Source organism: Gymnoscopelus microlampas (assembly GCF_963454915.1).
Source record: "Gymnoscopelus microlampas genome assembly, chromosome: 1".
Classification (NCBI taxonomy): domain Eukaryota; kingdom Metazoa; phylum Chordata; class Actinopteri; order Myctophiformes; family Myctophidae; genus Gymnoscopelus; species Gymnoscopelus microlampas.
Window position 1 is genome coordinate 49,792,345 of NC_139962.1, and position 27,405 is coordinate 49,819,749.

Below are 27,405 nucleotides of genomic sequence, written 5' to 3' on the forward strand. Positions count from 1 at the left end.
AGCCGATCTACAAGCTCACAACGCATCGCGACACGTTGTGAGCTTGTAGATTGTCTATTTTTGGCAAAGAGATTTGGTGTAGACAGGAAAGAAACGGTCCAAGTCGACTCGAGTCCAGTTTACTAAGTCTAGAGGGTTTAAGTGGTTAATAACCTGTATTATAGTATATGTATATGTATATGTATGAGCTGTTTGAACTGGTAAGATGTGTGTCATTGATTGATTCCCCAGAAATAAGGAGCAAATTGTGTCCCTTATCAGCTCAATAAGGGGGGACAAACCTAGGTTCAACCCATCTGAACAATGTGGGTGTTTTTGTTTCCTTTGACCCCCCTCCCTCTCTGTATGTGTGTGTGCGTGCATCAGTCTAGCGATGTGTGTAATAAAAGTTTTTTTTTTTTTTTTACAAATGTCTCACACAAAAGTAGTAGAAAATAGCAGATCTACGAGCTCACAACGTGTCATATTGTAACATGTCTGTAGATCTGCTATTTTCATTGGAACACAGGTTATTTTTTCCTCAAAAGTAAACGTTTTGGGACATACAAGGTTTCGACCCGACAGAGACGATAAAGGAACCATATGACACAGCTCTGGGGAAAGGTCATGGCCTAATTGTCTCATTCACAGATGTGCCCACAGGTACTAGGAGTAATTATGGAAGACTATTATTCTCTGCTGTTGTGTGTATATGCGTGCGTGCGTGTACGACCACGCACGTCAGAATCTGGGTATGTGTGTTTCTGTAAGCCGCGGCAGCCAATAATCTCTCTAAGGCAAAGGAAACCGGCAGGAGATTACAAAGGTGTGGCTTCTGCTGCGACACCCAAACGCGACACATGAAAGACAAAAGAGCAAACAGGATCAACAGAGGGCACACGGCATGCCCCCGCGCCATTCCGTTGCTGCGGCATCAATCCCCACAGATGGCAACGGGGCCTTTTCTCTGAAGCCACCGGCAATGAGGAGCGCGGTGGCTTCAAAGGAGCCCCTCTGTAATCTGCTGGAACATCACAGACCGGCGAGGAAAGTGACTGTGTCTGTCCCGTAGCACACCGGCCAAAGCCCCGACTTCGTGGTACGGTACGGCGGTGAAGCACGGCCAAAAACTGCCGACCTACAAGCTCACGGCGCGTTGCATCCGCGACGCGTCGTGAGCTTGCAGGTCTGCTGTTTTTAGGGAGCGCGACACCGCCCATTCGATGGAGCCTGAATGAAGCGCATAAGAGACGGGTGAGGAAGGCACTAATGAAAGGCAGATAAAGGTATCATGGGCAGAAGCACGTGTGGGGAAGGCTTTTCTATCACCCCTCCCCTCCCTTTCCATTCCTTTTCCTTTTAAGAATCTGGAGATATAAATGGTCTAGTCAGTTCCTTTGTATCTGCCGAATGAAAAAAGAAAAGAAAAAACCAGGACACACAATAAAGAGAGCCTATCTTCAAAGCAAAAGACCCGGCCGCTGTTGAGAGTGACTCAATTCAGCCTAAATGGCCAGAGCTGGGTATGTATGGGGTAAAGTTTAGTGGAGATGGAAGAAAGAAAGACAGAGATTGTGTGTGGGTTTGTTTTATTTATTTATTTTTTGCTGGAAATGCCACCAGTTTCCATGTGTTTGTGGTTTTCTCTTTTTGCTTTTATGTGCCAGTCAGGCCTGGCACTCGCTGTCAGCCCCCAGTACTAATCAGAGGAGAGCTGCAGTCCCTTTGTCACACCCAGATGCTGGATTCATCTACTACCCCCCCCCCCCCCCCCTGCATGCACAGGAGCCACCTCCCTTCATTTGGGCTCATTAAATTCTGTCCTCTGTTGAGTACGTCTTTCTTGGTTCACTGCAAGTTCACATCTCATCCTAATGATATCAAAGGCCTGATGTTTTCTTTCTTTTCTCTTCTTTGATCAATTGTTTTGTTGTTGTTGTTTTTTTCATTTTCTATCCAATTTAGTCATTGCCAACCCCCCCCCCCCCCCCCCCCCCTCCTAAGGGAGAGTGTAGACAACCACACTATGTCTCCTCCGATACACAGGGAGTTGCCAGCCACTTCTTGTCACCTGACAGTGAGAGTTTCACCGGAGGAACAGAACATGCTTAGAGAAACCACCGCTTGGTATGGGAACTGCAACACCCTCGACTGCAAAGCTCTGCAGAGAGTGGTGCGGACAACTCAGCTCATCTCAGCTCATCGTAGGAGGTGAACTTCCCTCGCTCCACGGAATACGCAAGAAACGATTCGTAGCCATGGCTCAGAGTATCATCAGGGACAGACATCACCCCAGCCACAGCCTGTTCACACCACTGCTGCGCCCTCGACCTGGCAAGCGATACAGTGGTATCAAGAGAGAGCCATAACAATACAATACTGATGCACACAAAATGTGATTTAGGGATGTGGGACTTTCTAAGCTAGATACTGTGTTAGTATGGTTACGTTTAGGCATGGGTTTGGTATGGTCGGGGTAAGCATCTGAGGGCCTTCATGCATGTCCAGCGACCAGCGATGCATTTACCTCACCAGGCGTTACAGTGTGCACAGATTCAGCCGTCTGTCTGAATAGCCAAATAAATCTAAAGTGACACAGATGCGTTCCCGGTCTTAATGGGTTAAACCCTCTATACTTGATAAAATAGTCCTGTAAAGAGCACATTTGGTACGCTCTTATTTCACTCTACACAAATCGATTTGCCAAAAATACGTTCCCCCAGAATAGGGATGCTGGGAGTTCAAGTGGTTAACAAAAGTGGCATTTTAGGTTTTAAGCATATTTAAATTATCGCGATGATATCATTAATCACAATTATTTTTGTCACAATAATCTTGACATGTCATTTTCATATCGTCCCATCCTTACAAGGGATTACAGTACAAGGGGAAACAACAAGAATTGTCGGAGGAAGACCCCCGAAAGATCTGGCAAAGTAGTTAAAAGCACAAATAATTTGAAAGATTTGTCAAAAAACATCTGCTTTGCTTACTCCATTTAAGAAGATATACTTGGATTTAAATTTCCCTGTAAAATAAATGTGTGTTGTTCAGTGTGTGCACCTTTAATGGCACAGACCTAACTCTAATGTGCTGGTATAATCTACCAGCTTGTCACTGTCTGTCGTGTCGGGTCGCAGGTTGTAGGGAAGCATCGAAAGCCGGTCGGCTTTTGGCCGTCGGATAGCAGCGGGCTTGGTGTTGAAAAAGACATCAAGCCATATAGGCTAATTTTAGCACCATAGTAGCCGTCTGTCGGTGTCGGCTCTCAGGTGCATTCAGCAACTTTTTTTTCACACCTTCCAACAGACTGATCTCCCGACTTCATTCGACTGCCAGTCTATAGTAATCTGTAGTAGTCTGTTTGGTGGAGAGCTACCGGCTCTTTAGAGTCTTTCCAAGTCTCTCCCCACTGCAGTGGCGTCCCCAAGATTTACTTTTAGGGCAGGCGAGATTGTTCGCCCCCCCTCCCCCTCTATTACCCCCAAAAAAGACATTTCAACTCAATCGAATATCGGCGATCGAAAACCGGCGAAAGTGGTTGTTTTCAAGATGTTTTGGCAATTATCTCTGGAACACTTGTTGGATGCGTGACTTTGAGGACATTAAGCACACAATGACACCTTTTCGGGTTATTTGTTTTTTTTTAGGGGAGGCGAGATCTTAGTTGGGCAGGCGACCGCCTGCCCTGCCTCTACAGTGGGTACGCCACTGCCCCACGGTACTGGAGGCTACCATCCACTGTACTGGAGGCTACTATCCACTGTACTGGGGGCTATATCCAGGCAAAGTAAAAATGCCATCAGAATCATCTCCAAGATGGACTACAGCAGGAGTGTTGTTCCAGCACAGACATACAACTGACAATCAAAGCATTACATGGGAAGAGTTTTTGGCTGTGGATAAAAATAGAGTCAGTCAGTGTATACCCATCATGCTTTGAGTTGAGATGCGTGATTGATGCTCAAAGATGGTTGCTGTGGCAGACTGAGAAGGGCAGAGAAAATCCTGAGACAGAATGATTGGCCTTCCCTCTTTGATGTTCCCTGTCTGTCTCGCTTTCTGACAGCTGGCTCCATCTTCAAACCCTGTTCTGTGTTTGTCAGCCGTAATGACCCCTAAACATTTCATCTGTTTATATCAGAGGGGGGCTTCTGCTAATTTCCAGTCAAAGTAATTACTTCTCTGACCAACCCACGCAAACTGCTGTGCAATTTATTTTTAGGAATTTGGCCAGTACTTTAATCCATAGCAATTTACAATGACAACACCAGGAGATTTAGTGCATGTTCGTCGGTTGTGAATATGAATAAGCAGGGTGAAAGTTCCATTGCCCAGACGAAAGATGTAGCAAACATCTATTTAACTTTCTCTACTGCAACTAAGAATGTTTAGAAGTGCTGGGTAAACAAAAGCCAGGGGGAAATAATAGAGATTTTTTACACAAGGCAGAAACAGTGCAAATTGAACAAAGGTGAAAGAGAAAGGACTGTAATTTGATTAGCCATCATCGAAGTCAAAGTAAATGTTTTCTCTATTCATAAAAACACCTAAAAAACACAAAATAAATTGATGATGAGGATTGTCACAAAATCTATTTCGCAAATATCTTGAACATTTATGTTTCGTTTTTGTTACATGCTAACCAATATGTCGTCTCTGTCAGACCTGTGGAAACCTCATATGTCCAAAACTGTTACTTTTCAGGATTCAAATTCGAAAACAGCAAAAGTAGCAGACCGACAAGCTCAAAACGTGTTGCTTCACGCCGCGTTTCGAGCTTGTAGATCTGCTAATTTTGATGGTTTTGTGTGTCGCTGTATGATCAAGTAGGGCATTCATTTACGAAAAAAAACACTATGCTAAAATATGGAGATGCCTGACAACAATTATTTGCAATAAAGCCTCTAAAAGGACATTGATCAATAATATCGCACTTCAAGCTTACAGTGTGTGCAAGGTCGCCCCGGCTGCAATGATGGAGGCCCTGCAAATTCCCGGACTGCATTTGACAACGCAACTCCATGTTTTTTTTTTCCCAAGCAACTCAAACTGGATTGTTCCAGTGCCTTAAAATGGCCTGTGATCATGGTGCCGTGGCTTAGTGGCCAACAAACGCTGTGCATTAGGTTGAAAGTCGGCTCGGTCAAACTGTGTGCCGGACAGATAAACTGCTCAAAGCTCCTCCTCTCTCTCTCTCTCTCTCTCTCTCTCTCTCTCTCTGTCTCTCTCTCTCTCTCTCTCTCTCTCTCTGTCTCTCTCTCTCTCTCTCTCTCTCTCTCTCACACACACATGGCCATCTCCCCGGCCCCCCCTTTTTTGTGTGCCTGTTTGTGTATTTGTTTTTGTTGTGTATGTGCGGAAAGAGACCAAAAAAATATTCAAATTTGGTCCAGGCCGCCGAGCGGGAAGCGGTTTCTCGTGGTTCCGCTGGGACGGCACTTTCATGTGGAAACAGAATCTGTGGATCCCCCTCCTCTGCCCCTCTGTTGTGACAGGGGATAATGAATTTCACAACATCTGCCATTTGTTAGCCCTGTTTGCTGTAACTGATCTCCTTTTAATCCTGAGACCTTCATGGATCCTCCAGAGCGTGTGTGCAGCTCTGCAGGCTGAAATGAACCAGATGGATCTCGTGGCCTCGGTGGGTCTGGGAGTTAACGGGATGCTAGCCTAGCGGGCCCCATGGCAGAGGCTGGCACATATTCACTCAGAATATTTGGCTGCGGACCCCCGAGATGTTGTCCTCGGGACCCCCATAACAGAGTGAACATTGTCAGCGTCTTGGAAAGAGTTGTCAACATTTTTTGAAAGTATTTTCCTAGAGATGAAAAATAAAATAGGGTGTAAAATAAGTGTTAACTATTAATAATTTCCTGGGGACACCCTGGAGACCACAATGAGAACCAGTGCCCTACATCAGCGTTCTCAAAGTGTAGTAAAGAAATATAGCATCACTATCATTTTAACTAATTTATCCATTTACTGTATATGTTGTCTATAGAAACATTTGAAATCTCAAAGATGTTTGGAAAATATTTATTCATTTTGATTTGTTGAACACTATTGAACACAAATATTCTATTCTGGGGGTCCCTGACATAGAACATTTTCAGATGGGGGTCCACGGCCAAATACATTTGGGCGTCCTTGGAACAAGATTGTTTGAGAACCAGTGTTCTACAGTACATGTAGTGATGTGGAGCTGTGGCATTGACCCTTGCCCTCATGACTCATGGTGTTTTTTTTGTTTTTTTTTAACCTATCATTACCTAAAACCTAATGACCTACCTATGACCTAGGTAAGTTTCTTATAGTAATTATAAAATTATATGATAATAAAAACCTACACTGATTCCTATGGGGGTAAGTTGGGTGAATATATGCCAGGAAATAGGGTAGGGAATAGGATGCATTTAGGGTATGTATTTTAATTATTTTAATTATTATAACATTAAAGGACCACTTCACCTATTTCAACCTATCTTCATATAATTGGTCCTCAATATTGTGAAATTTCAATCTACTCAGTCTGTGTCTCAGAGCCAGAGGAGGGCTGTGGCAGTTCAGAAACCTGCCTACTACTGACAACATTGGTAGGCAGGTTTGGGCATTTCAAACGAGATTTCAAATTTGTATTTTTATCTTTTATTAATGCGAGAACAATGGCTTTTATTATAGCACGCTAATTATCCAGGAAGATAAATTGTGCAGTTTCTATTAGCTTGGAAATGTCCGGTGTTCACTCTCCATTCCGACATCTCACCACTCCGACTAGTGGCTTCCGCGTGCGGTTAGGGTTAGGGTTAGGGTTAGGTATAGGGTTCGTCAACGTCGGAAAGGCGACATGTCGGAAAGGAGAAATGCACCCGAAATGTCCACAGCCCTCCTCTGAGACACAGACCGAGTAGACAAAAATGGTACCATATTATAATGACCATTAGTGAGGACCAATTTTATGAACATATAGGTTGAGAATGGGTGAAGTCGTCCTTCAATAAAAATGTAAAATAACTAGACGTTCGGGCCGCTACGCGGCCCGAACGTCTAGCGTGACGCGTCGTTCACTTTGCAGTGCCACCTTACAGGCACCTCACAGTGTGAGAGAGAGTTTTGTGCTCTCCTAAATCCACGGCAGGCTTTGAAAGTACCCACTTCAGAAAGAGGTGACGTGCATCACCTCTCCAATGACCAAAACCCACTTTGTGATTACTCAGACCTGGTATGGCAGACCTGTGGGGAGTGTGCAGTGGTGTACAATGTGAAAAGATAGTTGAAATCGCAGGAGATGAAGTTAGCAGTTTATTTGTGTAAAGGGTCGTCGCCGTGGGTTGTGTTGAGGATGGAAGCCGTCGAACTGGTGCATCCTACCTATTTATAGGTAGGATGTGATGTCATGCTGTCGTGAGATTACGTCACACTGGCGTTGTCATCGTGATGTCAGATTACGTCACACCGTCACACTGGCGTCGCATACGGACAACCGACATGGCGCAGGATTCAAATTGTATATATAGATAGATAGATGTTTTTCAAAAAACCTGGTCAGCTGGGTGGGCCGTAAACGCTCTTGGGATTTTCAAGTGGGCCCAGAAAAGGTTGAAACACTGGTGTAGGAGAAGCGAGGAGAGGAGAACGTCTGTCCCCAAAGTTATCTGAATAACCCAACCATGAGATGTCATGAAAATGAAGTTTCAACAAGCTTCAAAATGTTTCAAAATGTTGCTCACGACGTGTTGTGACCCGTTGTGAGCTTGTAGATCGGCTATTTTCGATATTCGTCGTCCGACGAATTAAAATGTGTATCATCACCGTCGGGTTTAAACCTTAATGTCCAAAACCGCTCCCTTTTATTATTGTGACAAAAACATGGAAATAGTGAAATTAGCAGATCTACAAGCTCACAATGTGATGCGTTGTAAGCTTGTAGATGTGCTTTTTTTTGCTTTTTTTTGCTATTTTTTTTTACTGTATGAGGTTTCGGCCCCGACAGAAACGAAAATAAGGCTTAATAGGTTAGGTCTAATCACTATGGAGGAGCTCCAGGCCTGATGATGATTTTGTATCTTATTTATGTGGCTTCTGACTTTGGAAGACATAAGAGTTGTTCACAAATATTTAACGAGCGTTCCAAGACCACGGGAACAACAAAGGGCTAGTAGGAGATTTGAAAGTCTATTGCCTGGTGTTCCCCTGTCACTGCGTCCAGTCACAACTTGCTTCATCACTCACAGAAATGGAAGGCGGTGAGGTATTTGATGACATCGGGGGTTGATTCTTTACCCCGATAGGAGTGGCACATACAGTAAACAGAACCCTCGCCTCTCCGTTTGAAGACTGGAATGGTCGGAATGGCAAGATTTTTGTCTTTGTTCCTTCGAAAAACATTTATGCCCCCTTTCTCTTGCCTCTTCATAAAACCTGGAATGTGGTTCAAAGAATGTGCAGAATTCTTCTGCCATGAATAAAACATCTGTCATTCATCGGGCCTGTAGACAAAAGTGATGATTTAACACAGTGCATAACAGTTGAGGATTGAAAGCACAGAGGGTCTTATAGCAGGCTAAACCATACGTAAATCGAGCGTTTCTGGTCTGTCTTTCTGTGAGCCAGTATAGTTATTATCAATGGTTTTCACATTGGATTTTCGCTATAGCCATGAAGTCAGGGTCAGGCCTATTAAATAACCATGTTATCAAAGTTGTATAAAACCCTATTACTATGCAGAGAAGCATACTGGATTCATACTCTTAATACTTTGGAGCCCTCAGGCCTAAATGAGGAACTAAGCCTATCATGCATTTTATATATGCATTTCTACCGATGCTCTCCATAGACGGTCCCTCAGGCTGTGCTGCTGTCCTCTGCTCTCGTCCTCCCAAAGGGGTATTTGTAAATTGTGCTGTCTGTTCCTGGTCTTGCAATTCATGCTTGGCCCTTAACTAGCATTCTATTCCCACATTGTTGGTCTTCTGCCCTTAGTGTCTTTTTCTTAATAATATCTGCCTTTTTATATAATATCTGTAATAATTACATGTGCAGTTTAATTTAATATATACAGTTAAAATATACAGTTCATATTCCAGTTTTTCTTTTATACTGGCCAAACTTTGGCCCTTATATTGTTGGTATTCTATCTGTTGATTGGTCCCATTCAGTTTGCATGTCATATTAATAGTGATCTGTAACTTGAATCTTCCACGTGCAGAGAGGTGCACCTCCCATTATTGTTGGCCTTTGGACATTGGCTAATTATGGCCTGCCCCTGCCTCTCACCTCACCTGTTTATGAATTACTTGTAGCCTGTATCTCTTTATGACCTGATGAAAAGGTAATAGACATCGAAGCGTTGTCGCTCTTGCCTTGCACCCTGTTGCACTATTAAAGAGAAAGGCTCCAATCATCCGAGTTGCTCTAGTGCCTTCTTTATTCAGCTTTTGTCTAAAACCTTGTCGGATCATCTCCTCCCCTGGGTTGGGGGACGATATGGAAATTAATTTCATTTGATTCCAGTGTATGACAATTTCAGGATAAATTCAAATGTCTGCGATATGATTATTGTGGGCAATTTTTTTGTAATTGCGAGGAGAGGAGAACGTCTGTCCCCAAAGTTATCTGAATAACCCAACCATGAGATGTATTGAAAATGAAGTGAGCTTCAAAATGTTTCAAAATGTTGCTCATTACGTGTTGTGACGCGTTGTGAGCTTGTAGATCGTCTATTTTCGATATTCGTCGTCCGACGAATTAAAATGTGTATCATCACCGTCGGGTTTAAACCTGGTATGTCCAAAACCGCTCCCTTTTATTATTGTGACAAAAAAAATGGAAATAGTGAAATTAGCAGATCTACAAGCTCACAATGTGATGCGTTGTAAGCTTGTAGATCTTGTAGATTGTTGTAATTGCGAAAAACAATAAAAACGATTATCGTGCCATCCCCACTGGGGAATACTGCTCCAAACCAACTGTAGTGACTTTTCCTATAGCCTACTACTGCGAGGGGCAACTGGATTGACTTGAGTCAGACACGTGCACAATAAAATCAATGTCCAGAGCAGAGCTGTTTCTTTGGATATCGTTGCTGTCGGGCAGAAACCTATTATCTCCATATTCTAACTTTTAGTGTTTGTTCGTAAATTAATGCCCTACTTGATCATACTATAGCGTCACACAAAATGATCAAAAGTAGAAGATCTACACGCTCGAAACGCGGCACGTTTTGAGCTTGTAGATCTGCTACTTTTGCTGTTTTTGAATTTGAATGCTGAAAAGCAGCAGATTTTGACATATGGGGTTTCCACCCGACAGAGACGATAATGTCAATCAATGTATTGCAATCAAGCAGTTCAAAACTGTTTCTTTTCCACCATTCACATCCGTAAAGATGACAAAAACAAAAACTCACAAAAATGACATGGCACGGTCAGAAAATGTGTGGCCTTCCCCCATTGCACACCTGGCTCCCATCACCCACTGGCCACTGCCAGGTATAAATTAGAACCACCCACTATGATTAACATAACGTCATCGTCATTATTACCAAGGCCACACATATGCACCATTAATTTAAATAAAACTAAACAAAATAAACAGAAAGGTATTTTGGCTCCAACACCAACACTGCTGAGTTCTCAGAGATAGTGCTGAAGTCATTGGTTTGTGGCAAAAGGCTCGTAAAAGTAGCACAACAGCATGATATAGCCTATCAAAAGTTTCACTTTAAAGCAGGTGTCCGGTGCAAGTGGCCTCTGTCTGTAAATCTAGTGAAGTCTATTATGCAACATGATGACATGTAGCCTATGTAACCCTGAAAGAACAATTACCATTATGCTTTTTAATATCCTACATGAGAAGGCATCATTCCCTAATGAAGAACATGAAAGAGAAAGGCATCCATATAGAAAGAAGATAAAGGAAAAACCTTTAATATATATATATTTTAAAATCTGTATGTTGTTGTATGGACATACAACAACATGCTACATGCAGATTTTAATTGAATCGAATGCGATCGACTGGTTGTTTACCACTGTCCTACATCATGGGGTAAACACTGGTGCATACAGGTGCTTTTTGCACCTGTGTGCACCAGTGCAATTAGAGAGTGCAATTAGAGATTTAAGCTACTTTAATGAGTTAAAGAGTATGTCTAAAACTTTGTGAGCAGGGTTTGTTTTATTAATCTTAGTATTATCATTATTATTATTATGTTATTATGATTGTTTTCATTGTTGGCTTTTGTTGGTTGGGAGGTGAATTGTAGCCTTAGCCTGTATGTAAGTTTCAGTACGGAATCTAAAAAAGAGGCATGTATGGATATTACCCTTTCCATAATTGTCCTTCCCCACTATGCTCAATAAGAAAAATGGAGGAAAAATTGTTGGCTATTAACATACTTTTAAATAAGACTACCTACCTAGTAATTGTTATTAATACAGCAAACATTGTTAATACATACTATGTATTTGTGTAGCTGTGTGACACACCTGTTGTCAACAAAATAGCCGAATCTTGAGGTAATTGTAAGGATTAAGATGGATTGAGTTCTAAGGTAATTACGCTCCCTACTGTCCATAATGGTGAGATGTATTATAACACAACGTTTGCACCGCCTGGCCTCCAGACAGCGCTGTAACTCCTTACAATCACCGGGATAATGAAATCACGTGTTACACTGCAATTGGTTGCCCTATTGCATTCTGTGACGCCAGGGGTCGTTAATTTGCAATTTCGCAAAGGTGATCTGAAAAGACGGTTGCCAAAACTTGCCATCAGTGGCACATTGTCAAGTTACTAGTACTACTACTAATAATAATCGCTGACATAAAATATGGTACGGCAACATTAGCAGTGGTGGGAAGTAACTAAGTGCATACAACTCAAGTACTGTTACAGTTTTCTCAGATGTTCGCAAATATTATTTGACAATTATTTGAAAACTTAACTACTAGTTTGTAGATTTTGATTATTATTACAAAACATACATTTACCACTTCAGCCCTATTTAAACTCTGGCTATTTTCAAAAGATTTTTAATACATTTTATACATTTGTACTTTAAGTATATTTCGATGCTAATATTCTTGTACTTTTACTCAAGCAAATTTTGAACACAGGCCTTTTTCTTTCTACATTGTGGTATTGATACTTATAAAGGTAAAATATCTGAGTACTTCTTCTTCCACCACTGACTTTTTGCGTCGAATAAACTCTGGGGTCACGGCATACGATAGGTCACCAATGTAGGTGTAACACCACTGTAGGCCCTCTTGCTGGGTTGCCGTGTCTGCTTATTATAAGCAACTTTGGGCTTATTTTCCCTGTAAAGTTGCTTGAAAATACTGGTGGTTGCGTTTTTTTGGGCCTATTTCTAGCCATGGTTCAGTCATGTTTCAGGGCTAGGCCTATTTCTAAAGTGTAGTTGCTTATTTGGGCTTCATTCCTAGTGTTGTTTATGCAGTGTTTTTTTTTTCATGTCAAGGACACCGAAATTAATATGTATATCTCATCAAAAAGTTCCACTTTTATTTTATTTTCTGGGGGCCTGTGCTATTTTAAAATAGCCGATGGGTGTACCCAGATATAGCAGTAGTTTGAAAGTGTTTATGTGGCCCTCCAGGCTGTCTGTGGCTTCTTTTGGGCTTGTTTTCATGGACCTGTCTCCTTGTTTCTCTCGCAAAATCTGGCAACACTCACTGCGGCTGTGTTTCTTCTTCCGGGTTACAGAGATCACACACAAAGAACCAGCAGCCGGTAGACAGTGCTGTTGTTGTTGTTGTTATATCATCAAAACAAAACAATGGGCAAGAAACACAAGAAACACAAGTCAGAGAAACATGGATACGAAGGTAAAACACTATTTAACACTCGTATTATGGCTGTCTTCATTCATGTGTTCTATTGGTGTGTGTGTGTGCGCGCGCAGGATAAGCGCTTGTTAACATGCTAAGCTAACCCCTGTTAAGCTACTTGGTCCTTTTCTAAAGGTTTAATGAACTCAAGTGTTTTCTGCTCATATGACGTGCATACCTCATCTAAATGCATTTAAACCATGTCAGCACCCAACTGAAGTGGTGTTTATTTAGTTTGGGTGAATAGAAACTGATTGCTTTTGGTCCTTGAATGATAGATTGAATATTCAGGACCACAATGGAAGCTCTTAGGGCTTTAATTTGTGTTATCCTTTTGAGAGAGAGTGAGAGAGAGATACGAATGATGCAATCTGCTTATAACACTGTATAATGTATAATTAATTATAGTTTATGAGCACTCATAACTATAAGTACTCATAATTATTTACAACAATAATCACACTTTTTGTAATGACTTATAAGGTCAAATATAAAATGCATGCACTGAAGCTGTTTAGGGTTAGGGTTAATCAAAAAGTTGATTGTTTTCCTGTTGTGTGTAGAGCAGGGGTCTTCAACCTTTTCAGGCCAAGGACCCCCTAGCTGAGAGAGAGATGAAGCAGGGATTCAGATTAAAGTTTGTTTTACTTAAGTCTGCTCTTTTTTCCCTCTACACCTATAGGCTCTTTGCCAAATATAGCAGATCTACAAGCTCTCAACGCCTCGCAGCGCGAGGCGTTGAGAGCTTGTAGATCTGCTATTTTTGGCTAATGTTCCCCTCAAAAAAGGAATTTTAGGGTTCAAGTGGTTAATGCCAAAAAAACTAAATCCCATCACACAAAGATTTGGCGGACCCCCTATAGTAGCTCTGAGGACCCCCTAGGGGTCCCGGGCCCCCTGTTGAAGACCCCTGCTGTAGAGTATGGAGAAAGGCTAGCCGCAAGTAACTTAGATGCTATAATGCTATCTGGCATCTAAGTTGCAAAGAATGCCAACCCTTCGACAGCCCATTCATTGAAACGACGTTAAACTCACCAAGATTGCAGCTTTACGGAAAGCTTGGATTATCTTCTTGGCATCTGTCAAGATTTTGTTTCATAAACATTCACCGTAGACATGTTATGAGCTACCTTCTGTCAATAACTTCCGTGCAGGTGATTATTTTTTCTAAGTCTTGGAGTTTGGAAGCACTCGTTTTCAATAACGCACGTCCTGCTGCCTCCTGCAGTATGTGCAGTTTAGAAACAGTCAGGTGGTACGAAGGACCGTTGAGTGATGAACAACAACTAGTGCTTCCACACTCGAACACAACAATAATCACCTGCACAGAATGTATTGACAGAAACATGTCTACGGTGTCTACGGTAACATGTCTGCGGTGGATTTGTATGAAACAAAGACTTGACAGATACAAAGAGGATAACCTAAGCTTTCTGTACAGCTGCAATCTTGGTGAGTTTAACGTCGATTTATACATCAGATATGGGCTCATTGAACTGTGAAGGGGTTGTATTGCAACTTAGATGCCAGATAGCATTATAGCATCTATGTTGCTTGCGGCTAGAGAAAGGCCACTAAAGCTGTTGCTAAAAGTTGTTTGTTTTCCTGTTGTGTGTGCAGAGTATGGAGAAAGGCCACTGAAGCTGGTTTTAAAAGTGGCTGGAAATGAAGTGACAACCGGGAGCTCCAGCCGTGACAACTTCTACGAGGAGAAGCCGGCGGTGGCGGACTACGACAAGCCCAAGGAGAAGAAGAAGAAGAAAAAGAAGGACAAGGAGAGGACCTTTGGATCGCCTCCCGACGACAAAGGGAAGAAGAAGGTAAAACCAGTGAGAAAATCTTCGGTAACATTTTACTTAAAGGTCGGGTCTATAATGCAGTGGTTCTCAAACTTTTTCATGTCAACGTCACCCAAATTGATATACCGTACATATATTTGGCCGTGTACCCCCCCCCCCCATCTGAAAAAGGTTATGTGCCAGGGACCCCCAGAAGAGAAGATATATGTTCAAAATTATTCCAAAAATGTATATTTTTCAAAAACATCTCAAAAAGAGATGTACAAGCTCACGACGTGGCACAAAGTGGGGGAAGTGACTCCCACCCGCCTATGAGCACTCATCCTGGGCATAGAAGTGGAACTATGGAGCAAAGTCCTAAACTAATGATATATTACACTTGGTTAAGTTGATGGTAAGGACCAGGAATGAAAGATGAGTCAATGATGAAGTTCATGATGAATTAAATGCATCAAGCGTTAATTAATTGTGTGCATGACGTGCATTACGTGTGACCCATTGCGTGTGTCGTTGTCTCTCCGTGCTGGAGTGTCTCTGCCAGCCTACGTAAACTGCAGTGCTTTATACAGCCAGCTGTCGATACGTAGAATGCGTTGGCAAGTCTTAGGTCAGATTTTCACATGTCTCGCAGCGCTAGGGTTTACGTAAAAAAAAAAAAGCTGCAAACTTATCCTTTATACATCTAAATTTTGCCCTTATCAATTGTCATTTTCTGTGATTTTTTTTTAGGTGGGAAAGAAGAAGAAAGGACAGGATGGAGATTGGGAGGAGCGGGAACAACAGAACAGGACTCCCATCCGCTCAGAAATGGACAAACTAGAAGGTAACACCACACTGTTGAACTGGGAAAAAAAACCTTTGCAGTTGTTCAAGGAATGACAGAACTGGCATAATGCTACAAACTATAGTAATTAGAATAACTATAAAGACAGTCATCAGTAGAGTGCACACATCCACCAGTACTATGCAATTGTGAACCGCCTCTCGATTAATGGAAAAAAGTAATCGATCAAATAATCGCTGAGAAAATAATTGATAGTTGCAAGGCTACACCAGTTCTCAAGTTATTTTGTTAACAGCCAAACAAACAACAGAATGGGGTGAAAAGATAAGCACATGACAAGCATCAGTCTACAGAGTGTTCATCTCCCATTTAAAAAAAAGTATCTTTGCACAAAAAAGTTCACGGTTCTCAAACTTATTCTTGTCAAGGACCCCCAAAAAATGTATTTGGTCGCGGACCGCCATCTCAAAATATTATGTTCCAGGGACCCCTAGAAGCAAAGATTTGAGTTACAAATGTAACTCAACTTTTTTAATTCTTAAAAAACATATATATTCAAGAATTTCTATCTTGGCCATTCATCTACATTCTAAAGCCTTATGTTTTAACCTTCAACCATTTCCTTTGGTTTTGATATGGTTTATTATAATTTTATTTCTCTTCCCAGAAAAAGATCAGAGCCCTCTCCAGGAAGCTTTGAACCAGCTCATCAGGCAGCTACAGAGGTGAGTATTGTTAATTGGTAGGGATGGGTCCAAATAATCCATATATGTCAACCGATCTAATCTAATCTCACACACTAATAGGCCGATAAGCGCCATATTTATTGTACACACTGCCCGTGCACAGTCATATTGGAGAAATGTATGTATTGTCCCAGTAGTGATAGACGACACTCTTATTCTGTGTGTGTGTGTGTGTGTGTGTGTGTGTGTGTGTGTGACGTAGGAAAGACCCCAGTGCGTTCTTCTACTTCCCAGTGACTGACCTCATTGCACCCGGCTACACTTCTGTCATCAAGCGGCCCATGGACTTCAGTACTATGAGGGACAAAGTCAGGAAGGACTGCTACCAGTCTCTGGATGAACTCAAGGTCTCTCATCACCCCCTTATCGCACACACGTACAGGGTTGAGGAAAGGGCTTAAAGAATTGTGAATGACACTAAGCTCACACTGATTGGTCAATTACGGTATCTTCCTATGGGGTTATATGGCAGCTGACCCAAAAAAATGAACGCAGCTAAACTTCCACCTCACACTGAACCAGCACCGTATGCAGTGGTGGGAAGTAACTAAGTACATTTACTTAAGTACTTTAAGCTCTTTGTACTTTACTTGAGTATTTCCAATTTCCAATACTTTTACTTCTACTCCACTACATCTCGGAGGAAAATATTGTACTTTTACTCCACTACAATTATTTGAAAACTTTAGTTACTAGTTACTTTTTAGATATAAAAGTATGATATTATGAAACATACATTAACCACTTTAGCCCTATTTTATACATAGGCTATTTGAAAATAGCCGATCTACAAGCTCACAACGCGTCGCATCGTGACACGTTGTGAACTTGTAGATATGCTATTTTCAAATATCTTAGTACTTTAACTTTTGGTACCTTAAGTACATTTTGATGCCTATACTTTTGTACTTTTACTCAAATAAATTCTGAATTCTGTACTTTTACTTGTAACAGAGTATTTCTATATTGCAGTATTGGTACTTTTACTTACTTTTTCCACCACTGACCGTATGTGACCTCGCTACGTATGGAACTCACCATGTCGAACATGGATGAAACTTATTTACAACTTTACAATGACAAAGATAATGTGTATGTGATCTGTGTGCATTCTTTGTTCCATGATTGACCAGTATAAATATCTAACATGGCTTTTTATCGCTGCTGCTGCAGGATGATTTCAGAGTCATGTGTGAGAACGCCATGAGGTACAACAAAGCCGAGACCATCTACCATAAAGCTGCACGCAAGCTGCTCCACTCTGGAATGAAGATCCTGAGCCCGGTAGGAACAGAAAAGGCCATTTGAACCCTTTAAGACCTGAGGCAGCGTCTAAAAAAAATCAAAATCCTAAAAAAAAAATCGGAAAAAAATATAAAAAAATAATTTTCACGATTTAAAAAAAATAGCAGATCTACAAGCTCGTAGCGCGGCACTCGGTGCCGCGCTATGAGCTTGTATATCTGCTATTTTTGAATAGCCAAAGACATCTAAAGTGACACAGATGCGTTCCAGGTATCAATGGGTTAAGTAAAAAAGAAATGAATTTATTTACATACGTAACTAAAAACATCACGTGGATGCACCTGGGACGTATCATCAGTGTTGTAGGGAGTACAAACATAATCTTTTATTTTTAATTCTAAGATCTCTGTGGCCCTTAACTCATTGAGTGCCACAATCCGTCAAATCCGTCACGTGGCCTGACGCCCAGAGCGCCACAATCCGTCAAATCCGTCATAAAAAAAAAATCAGAAAAACATGTTCAGAACCCAAGATATGATGATTTGAAGATTTGCTGCTCCATCCACTCCTTGTTTAACCTATAACTTAAAAAGGCTGTATCTCGCTAACTAAGCACTTTTTTTTTTACAATGAATTTTGAATTGTGGCACTCAGAGCCAAAATTCCAAAAATGAGTATGGCATTGAATGAGTTAAGTGTTTTAATTTGTGCAATAAGCACAGCTTTGACTTTGCTGTTACACTTTGTTGTGAATTCAGTAGGACAAGGTCATTATTCAAAATGAACGTGTATTGTGATTCGGATCGTGAGGTTGTAATGTAGACAATACCCACAATGGGTCGCATATGAGCTTGTAGATCAGCTATTTTTTAATAGGGCTTAAGTTGTTAAGGAAGATGTTGCTTGCGGTTGCCACAGTTCTACAGCAGGGGGTGGTAGATGGTGCTAAATAATACCCCTCCCAAAAGCTTTCAGTCATTGTTATGTGTTTTCATTGACAAGTAATTACACTGTCACATGTCATATTGTAATAATCTTATATTATAAGAAAACATTTATAAAATTGTAATGTACAGTAAATATAAACAAATCCTTCACATCTTCAAATTGCACTTAACCACTTGAACCATAGACCCCTATTCTGTGGGAATATTTGCTGAAAATAGCAGATCTGTAGTAAAAGCAGATCTGAGTAAAAGCGGTCCAAGTACAGAGCCAACTCAGGTCTAGTGTATGACCTGAGTTTTTATCACGATAAACGATAACGATTATGGTGCCATGCAGCACTGTAATCTCGTCTCTCAAATGGTTCCCCTTTTGTCCCCTTTTCCCTGTGTCAAAGGAGAGGCTGGACAGCCTGAGGCAGAGCATAGACTTCATGTCAGGTCTGGACCCCTCTGGCAAGCCAGGCAAGGTGGAGGAGGAGGGGGCGGCCTGCAGTCGGGACCACTCCAGAGACGGGCACGCCGTCACGGATGCCAGTGAGAGCTCCCAGTCCCCCACCGTTGGCAGACCAAGGTTCCCTATCATTGGCACACCAAGGTTTCTTTATCTATTTGTCTCTCTTTTAACCCTTTCAAGATGTTTCGAAAATGTTCAAAAATAGCAGATGTACAAGTTTGTACATCTGCTATTTTTCAATAGCCAATGCAAAGAAACATTAAATGACACCGATGCTTTGGGAAAGTAGCCTTCGGAACATATGGGACCGAGAGGGCAGGAGCCTATCTCCTGTTTCTGTAGTGTGAGGCGGCTTGATGTACAAGACCCCCTAGACATGCTAGTATGCCGAGTGCCAAGCAGGGAGGCATTGGGTCACATTTTTATAGTCTTTGGTATGACCCTGCCGGGGGATTGAACCCGTACCTCCATATCTCAGGGCAGTCACTCTAACCACAAGACCACAGGGCTGGGAAAAAAGCATGTCCACAAATGGACATACAGTAGTGCACACACATAGGGTGCCGGGATGGGCGGGGTCTTCTTCACCATTAATGATGGCCTTGGAGGCTGACCTTAGGATTGAATCCAAGGCCATCCAGAGCATGCATGGAATGCGTGTCCACAAATGCACACGCGTGCCAAAAGTTTGCAGAGAACGCACGCAAGCCACGCACTGGCTGCCTCCCCAATTAAATCATGATGAATCGGTGGATTGAACCATCGTAATAAAATATTACACCACACTGCAAAGAACCTGGTAATGAAATAAAATAGATGATGTATACAATTTGACCCTTGAAAGGGATATATTTGTCTGTCATGGCAGAGACTACGTTACATAGAACTGAGCAGAACAACTGAATTTTACATGACTAGAGCAGAGTCAAACAACAATCTCCAAAACAGGGTTAAGAGACGGTACCACAACCTGAAGAAAAACACTTTTTTTCCCCAGGTGTTTTTTCCAGTGTTTTGTGCCAGGGTCCCTGGCACAAAACACTTTCAGATGGGGGTCCGTAGCCAAATGTATATCAATGTAGGGGTCCTTGGCATGAAAACGGTTGAAAACCACTGCTCTAGTGAATCAGTCCTTTAAATTGAGCCAAGGAGCTGGAGGCAGATATGTACGGAATGCCTCGTGTGAGCTGTGCATGCTCCGTCTTGCAGTCAGTCAGTCAGTCAGCATGTCTCCCATGTTTTCATGCTAGACGTTCAATGCTCTCACTCTTCTAAACCTGGGCGTTGTCCCCAAAGGTACTACACTGACTCATAACATCCTCACTACACTGGGAATGGACTGGGAACTTATTACCAGTTGTTCTCAAACCTTTTCATATCAAGGACCCCCAAAATGATATGTATTTGGCTGCAGACCCTCATCTCAAAAATATTTTGTACCAGGGACCCCCAGAAGCAAGGATTTGAGTACAAATATTTCACTTAAAAATATATATAATCAAAAATATAATGTATAATATGTAATATAAAAATAAATAATGTTTTGACTGATATTCTTTTTCCAAAAATTACAAGATTGTATAACTTTGTGATACATAATAATAAACCGATGAAGAAGTTCATTTTGCTTTAACCACTACGACACATTGTGAGCTTATAGATCTTTTTTTCTCTTCCCATTTAGACCTGAGGCCGATTTTAAAAATGCTTTCTAAATGAAATACATTTTCAGAAAATCTTATATCTTTTATTCAAACATTTTTTGAAAATTCCTGCTGCTATATACATAGCAGCATCTAAAATGACACAGGTGCTGTCCCGGTTTTAAAGTTATAACAATGTATAAGCTTTCCCAGTCTCAAAATGGGGACACCAAGTTGAAAGGGGTTAGAAATAGGCACACATTGGCTGCATAATTGCCGAATGCAGATACTGTCAAAACATCATATGAAATAATAACTGACGTATCCGTTGGCGTCTACTACAAACTGTCAATTTTCAATTCAGTTTTATTCTAATGCCAAATCACAAGTTGTCTCAAAACACTTTACATAAAGCAGAGACCCAGAAACTGTCCCACCCTAAGTAAGCAGAAATTATGAGTCCACAAGCAAATGGCACAAACAAGGACAAGATAAATTTGCTTTTTTTTTAAATTGATTGATTGGTTGAATACCTAGTAAAAAATGTAAACAGCATGGAGGTACAGTAAAACATTTAGGGCCCTATTTTCGCTGGTGCCTTACCCATTATCCCTAATCTTCTTTGCCATGTTTTACTATTTTTAAAAACATTTTCAAATAGTTCAAATAGCCAATCTACAAGCTCACTACTTGTCGATGTAGATCGGCTAGTTGAACTATTTGCCATTTTTTACATTAACATTTTCAAAGAAGTTTAGGGATAATGGGTAAGGCAACGGTGAAAATACGGCCCTTAGGCTAAAAGGATAACACAAAAAAGTCTGGTGGAATTTCCTTTCACGCTCATTCCCAGTTAATATGTTCAATAGAACATGCCGTGCAGTGCTGTACCTGATGAATAAGTGGTAGGAATTCACATTAAAGTAATGAAGGGCAGATGGGATAAAAGGCCTCATGGGCAAATTCTTTGTGGTTCTGGGCATTCTGTTGCCTCGCCCAGAGGGCAGCTTATGAAACTCATTAAAATTGGGATATATGCGTATACTGTATACAGAACCAAACGCAAATGACCATGAAACATGAATTCAGAGACTTGCTGTGTTTGTGAAATTGTATGCCAACTGACTGATGTCAGAGGATAGAAGTGGAAGGTCTACTCACATCTACTCTTTCGCATTCACACAGCTTTAACCACATATTTTATACTTTTCAGCAGAGAGGGAAAAAGTAGCTGCAAAAATAAAAGCTGCAATTTTGGGAAATTGCAAGTGTGGTTGCCCTGATGCGAGGCCATGCAACATGCGTTTCAAATTTGGTGCTAATCGAATCCTGCATTTGTGATATATATGGCGTTTAGTTATTAAGACAGAGGCCCCTCCCACTCATTTTGCAATTACATTGTCACATCACGCTTGAGATCATGTGTATTTCATTTTGAAGAGATTGATCCTCCCACAAACGTTGACATTTTGCGCATTTGTGGTGCCCCTATGGGTCAAAGTGGAAATGCTTTTGGTGCTGCATTGAGTACACAACCCTCAACATGTGATTCAAATTTGGGGTTGATTAGACCCCATATTTCGTTCATGATTTTCTGGGCACATTTTGTAAACTAACCCACTAACACTAAGTTATAGTTTCAGCCCCATTTTCGTTCTCAAAATAAAATGGCAATCCTTTTCATCGGAGGCCGTCATGTGTGAGCTTCCACTTTGTGTGTTCATCTCCAGACAGGACAAGGACTCCAAAGAGGAGGCCCTGAAGGCAGAGAAAGAGCTGCTGGAGATCCGCAAACTCATTGGAGAGTCTGGAGGCAAGCTGTCTAACAGGGTGTTCCAGTGTGAGGTGAGAGCTGTTACACAACACACCATAACTAGCTGTCTAATAGGGGTACTCCAGTGTGAGGTGAGAGCTGTTGTCACCAGAGTAGATACATGGGTTTTGTTTAACCCAAGACCAAAAAAAAAGACTGCCCAACTGGCTTTGACTTCCCGTTTCTGTGTGACGTACAGTAGGTGGCTGCCTCTTTAGGAGACCAAAAGCAGGTTGGAGTCTATTCATTTCAAAGGGAGAGTGAATGAGAACCCAGTTTCTGACGATCTTACCTAGTATACCTTTAATGTGGGAAATATACCTTAAATTATTCTCTTAGTACTCTGGTATTGGTTTTTCTGAATTGCAGAAGAGTGAAAATGTTATTTGGATATTGTCCCCACTGAGAGTCGACCCATGTCATCAATGTTTTTGCGCAGTTGGAGTTTGTCAGAAGGAAGAACGACGGTTCAACCACCCTGGGCATCCTCAACCCGGTGGACCTATCAGTTGGAGGTAGGTGACACGAGCTGCGTGAGAGCGGCCTAATGTATACAGGACGTCACGTGAAATGATAGATCAACAAGCTAACTACACTTTGCACTGGTGTACGTTGTGAGCTTGTAGATCTGTTACCGTTCTGTTTTTTCACGTGTCGCCTTCGCTCGAGACTGTCTTGGGGCATAGCACACTGGAGTAAGAGCCTCATTATTGCACCATATGAGTGCTATAGGCCTTGAAATGGGGGAATACTTTGGAAAGGTTTAGAAAATTCATTGGTAAAAATATGTGGGAACCTTGTGTAAACTCCCAACTAGAGTTAAAAATAATAGAGAGGGCACCGGATACCCCCCTTCCATCCACTTGCAAATTGTACCCACTTTTTTACTTCTGTAAACCTGTGATGTGACAATAAAGCTGTAAAGCAATAAAATTCTGATCCTGACGTGTAGTTAGTAATTGTGTGTAAATTTGTGAGAGAGACTAAGGTGCTGTATGTGTGTTGTACAGATGTGGGCTACTGTCCGGTGAGGCTAGGCATGATGTCCAACAGGCTGCAGAGTGGAGTGAACAGCCTGCAGGGCTTCAGGGAGGACAAGAGGAACAGAACCACCCCAGGTAAATACATGGACCATACAGAAACCTCTTGGCTCCATATGCTAACTTTTTGTGTTTTTTTTTTTTTCATTATAGTGTGACAAAGTAGGGCATTAATTTACGGGGGGAAAAAACAAGAGTTTCTGCCCGACAGTGACAATATATATTTTTTATCAAATGGGTTCTGTGGACTAATGCATTTAGTTGTTTTCGGGCGACTTTAATCCAGCTGCTGTGAATTAAGAGTGTCTGCTAAATGCCTAAATTGTACTGTCTACTTGATCATGCTACCGCGTCACGCAAAAGCATCAAAAGTAGCAGACCCACAAGCTTGAAACGCAGCGCAAAGCGATGCGTTTTGAGCGATCTGCAAATTTTGCTATTTTTTAAATTAGAATCCTGATAAGTAACCGTTTTGGACATAATGCGGTTTCCACTTGACAGAGACCATTTGTAATGGTCCCCCATGGGAACATACGTAGGTACACACCTTTATTCATCTCCCGCTTTCAGCTTCACCCGGCTGGCGGTTGCTCAGATGGTCATGGTCAGATGGTCACGCTTGGGGGGATCTATAAGGGGCCAAGCGTCTTGCTCAGGGACACATAATGGTGGGCCAGGGGGCAAACCCATAGATGGGCATAATATATGTAGACGCCACATTGCCCAGAATGCCCACTGAATCGTCTGTCACAACCATATTGGTCAGGGCAACTTGCCATACTGTAACTCCACCCCAAGAAACTAAAACCTTTTTCTGTTCTATAACCATTGCTGTTACTATCTAAGTAAGATACCATATGGACCATTTGTACATTCTCGGTTACAATTCTCAGTGTTACAAAGGAATTGTTCTGTGTATGGACACACACACATCTGCATTAAATCTTTCACTGTAACCCTTGAACCAGCTCTCTTGTAATTAAGAAAAGCGGGACTATCCGAGGTCTACTACAACATAAGCATAAGACGTCTTTGTTTTAACTTAATTTAGGGAGGGTTTGCAGACTAGATGATATTTGTTTTCCCACGACAAGACTGAAGTCATGTTTATTTGTATAGCCAAATCACATGTACGGTCTCATTCGCGTGACCACATTTAACAAAGAATAAATAAACATCGGTAAACATTGTAAAGGTTAAGACCGGAGGTTTTCCTCTCTGCCCTTTTCTTTGTCACCACTTCATTCTATGGAGGAAAGCATGCAAGTCTTTTCTCTGCCACCATTCATTCTATGGAGGAACTTGGTCCAAGACTATAAAACACTGATATACAAACAATCTGGAAATGAAAAAATAAAAAACACATTTTCAAATGACATTCCTTGTGTCCTACGTCCTCAGTGGCCTACATGAGCTACGGGCCGTACACCTCCTACGCCCCCACCTACGACTCCAGCTTCGCCAACATCAGCAAGGAGGAGTCGGACCTGGTCTACTCCTCCTATGGAGAGGAGTCCAGCCTGCAGGGCTCAGAGAGGTATGGCACCTCTAATAACACACTCTATATCAGTGATTCTCAACCTGCTGTGGGCCGTGAGGATGATGCAAGTGGAGAACAGAGGACCGTGTCTGTCTTAGCTCCCAGTAGAACACTTTATTTAGCTTGACAAGCCAAATAAAACTTGGGGGAAAAAACCCCAAGACAATTAAAAGTTGATTCGTTTTTAAAATGGCGGTTTGCACTTTGCAGCCAAATGATTATGAATTTGGGGATCTTTGCTGTGAAAGTGTATGAGAACCACTGGCCTGAGGCATTCCTGGATGATTAGCCTTCAGATGACTCTTTAGTCTTCCTGGCTTTGTGTAAGGAGGAGAAGGAGGAGGTGTTTGTTTATTATTGTTGGGCTTTGGCTCCGACCTAAAAACCACACGTTGTGTCTGGTTTGACCCCAGTATTCTGGGAAGATAGAGTCTGCTTACTTTCTGTGTAATTACCTTGAGGTTCAACTGAAGCACTGCAGTGTGTCTCAGCTGTTGTTTGGGTCTGGTGGTGGACTTGTGGCCCACAAGTGAACCTCAGAAGAGGGTTCATGGCCTGACAATAACATCTATAGGGGAACACTGGGTTATTTCTCTGTAACTGTGATGTTGTGATCGAGTGGAGCCTGGAGGCTGGAAAGCAATCAGCAGGGGTGGGCAACCTTAAGGGCCCATGATCGGTGTTGCCATGTCCACGTATTATAAGCCACTGGTTTTTGTGCCAAGGACCCCCAAATTGATAGATGTATATTTGGCCGCGGACCCCCCCATCTGAAAATGTTTTGTGCCAGGGACTCACAGAAGAGAAGATTTGTTTAAATAGCAGAAGTACAAGCAGCTCGCAGTGCGGTGACGTGCTGTGCTTGTAGATCTGCTATTTTTGAATAGCCAAAATGGATAAAGGGACCTCCATACCAGATTTGTGTTGTTAAAATAGAAAATAGCTGACCTACAAGCTCACAATGCGTTGCGTCGCGTTGTGAGCCCAACCTAAAATACCTGTATTACTGAACAAACACTCTTATAGCAATGACTACAGCATATTCAGCTCTATATTCAGAATAATGTCAGAATATAGAGCTATTTAACACTTCCATATTCCAGGAAGAGAGAGGCTGTAGTTTCCATTAGCTAGATGTCTAGCCAATGATGTCGCTGACAGGTACATTTATCCACAGCGTACTTTTGAGACTCTGAGCACGTAGAAAGAAATGCAATGAAGAAGAAAAAGGTTATAAGTGTGTGTGTGTGTGTGTGTGTGTGTGTGTGTACAGCATCTCTGAATTCCTGACCAAATCAGAAGAGTACACGTACAAGCTGGCAGACAACCTCCTGGATGCCATGACCAATGGAGAACATTCAAAAAGCCTCAAGGTAACCGAGCCGGTATGTAGGGCTGTGCAAATTAACCGAAAATGTAGTCAAATCAGGAGAGAGTATCCAGCTTTTTATCAACCTCAATTTAATAGTGTTCCAATTTATGTCTGCACATTTCGTGGGGTCATCATTCATCATGTATCCTGTATGAGTTCTCTCTTCCTCATTGGATGAAATTGGTATCCTGACCTAAAAAAATCACACCCTGTGTGAAGTGAGTGGTGCCTTGCTTAGCTTGGCTAACATGTTCACTGATGTCACTAGGTGTGACACACCTATTTATAGGGCTCTATTTCGTCACACGTCTCGCTAGCCAATCAAAGCACACCCTTTCAACATATTGTCACGTGTCACGTGATGCTTGACCAATGTTAGCTTGGTGGACACACCGGCATACAGACATACTATACATACAGACATACGGACACACAGACAAAGCCACGTATATAGGAGTGGTTGCCTTCGGCACCACTCAAAAATCACACCCAGTGTGAAGTGAGTGGTGTTATTAAGGTCATCACAGTGATGGAAGCTCACTTAAAAAAAAGTTATTTTTTTGAAGTGCTTGGTGCTATTTATAGGTTATGAATTTCATCATGCGTCTCGCTAGCCAATCACAATACTGAGCAAAGGGTCTGAAACTCTGAATACTTATCAGCCAATCACAGTACAGCGAAAGACAAATTTTCACGACGGATAGGTCATGGGTCCCAACTCCACTTATAGGAGCGGCTACACCGCTCAAAAATATTTTCTGTTTACTAAAGAGCTGGATAGACCTGGAGACTCCTGTTACTGAATGTCAATTAGTAGTACATAGTACATAAAATAAGTGACTTATTTTAACTATCACTTACCCTACCTTAAAGGTTTCATGACGTTCAGTTTTACCACACATTAAAAGTCTTTGTCATGGTCCTTCAAACGTTATAAAATGTTTTAACAAAAAAAAATCCAACCCCAGACCACAGAAAATCCACTGAATGTTCAAAGTTCAGATTTTTGAGCGGTGTAGCCGCTCCTATAAGTGGGGTTGGGACCCTTGACCCATCCGTCGTGAAAATGTGTCTTTCGCTGTACTGTGATTGGCTGATAAGTATTCAGACCCTTTGCTCAGTACTGTGATTGGCTAACGAGACGCATGATGAAATTCATAACCTATAAATAGTACCACGCACTTCAAAA

General features: G+C 41.8%; 1 protein-coding gene across 3 annotated transcripts in view; it reads left to right on the forward strand.

Annotated features, from left to right (window-relative positions):
- The first annotated feature begins 12,705 nt into the window (after positions 1-12,705).
- The window catches only part of brd7 (bromodomain containing 7), a 30,701-nt gene continuing 16,001 nt past the window's right edge, over positions 12,706-27,405 (forward strand). For 2 of the 3 annotated variants that reach the window (XM_084053241.1, XM_084053242.1), the window contains exons 1-12: positions 12,706-12,830; positions 14,454-14,653; positions 15,362-15,455; positions 16,084-16,141; positions 16,365-16,509; positions 17,336-17,446; positions 18,750-18,949; positions 22,182-22,296; positions 22,704-22,779; positions 23,275-23,382; positions 24,706-24,841; positions 26,118-26,217. In XM_084053241.1, the coding sequence (XP_083909367.1) occupies positions 12,782-12,830; positions 14,454-14,653; positions 15,362-15,455; positions 16,084-16,141; positions 16,365-16,509; positions 17,336-17,446; positions 18,750-18,949; positions 22,182-22,296; positions 22,704-22,779; positions 23,275-23,382; positions 24,706-24,841; positions 26,118-26,217 (1,392 nt within the window). In that variant the 5' untranslated portion in view covers positions 12,706-12,781. Of the gene's footprint in view, positions 12,831-14,453; positions 14,654-15,361; positions 15,456-16,083; positions 16,142-16,364; positions 16,510-17,335; positions 17,447-18,749; positions 18,950-22,181; positions 22,297-22,703; positions 22,780-23,274; positions 23,383-24,705; positions 24,842-26,117; positions 26,230-27,405 lie in introns of all 3 variants that reach the window. The other variant, XM_084053240.1, reaches the window with a different exon arrangement.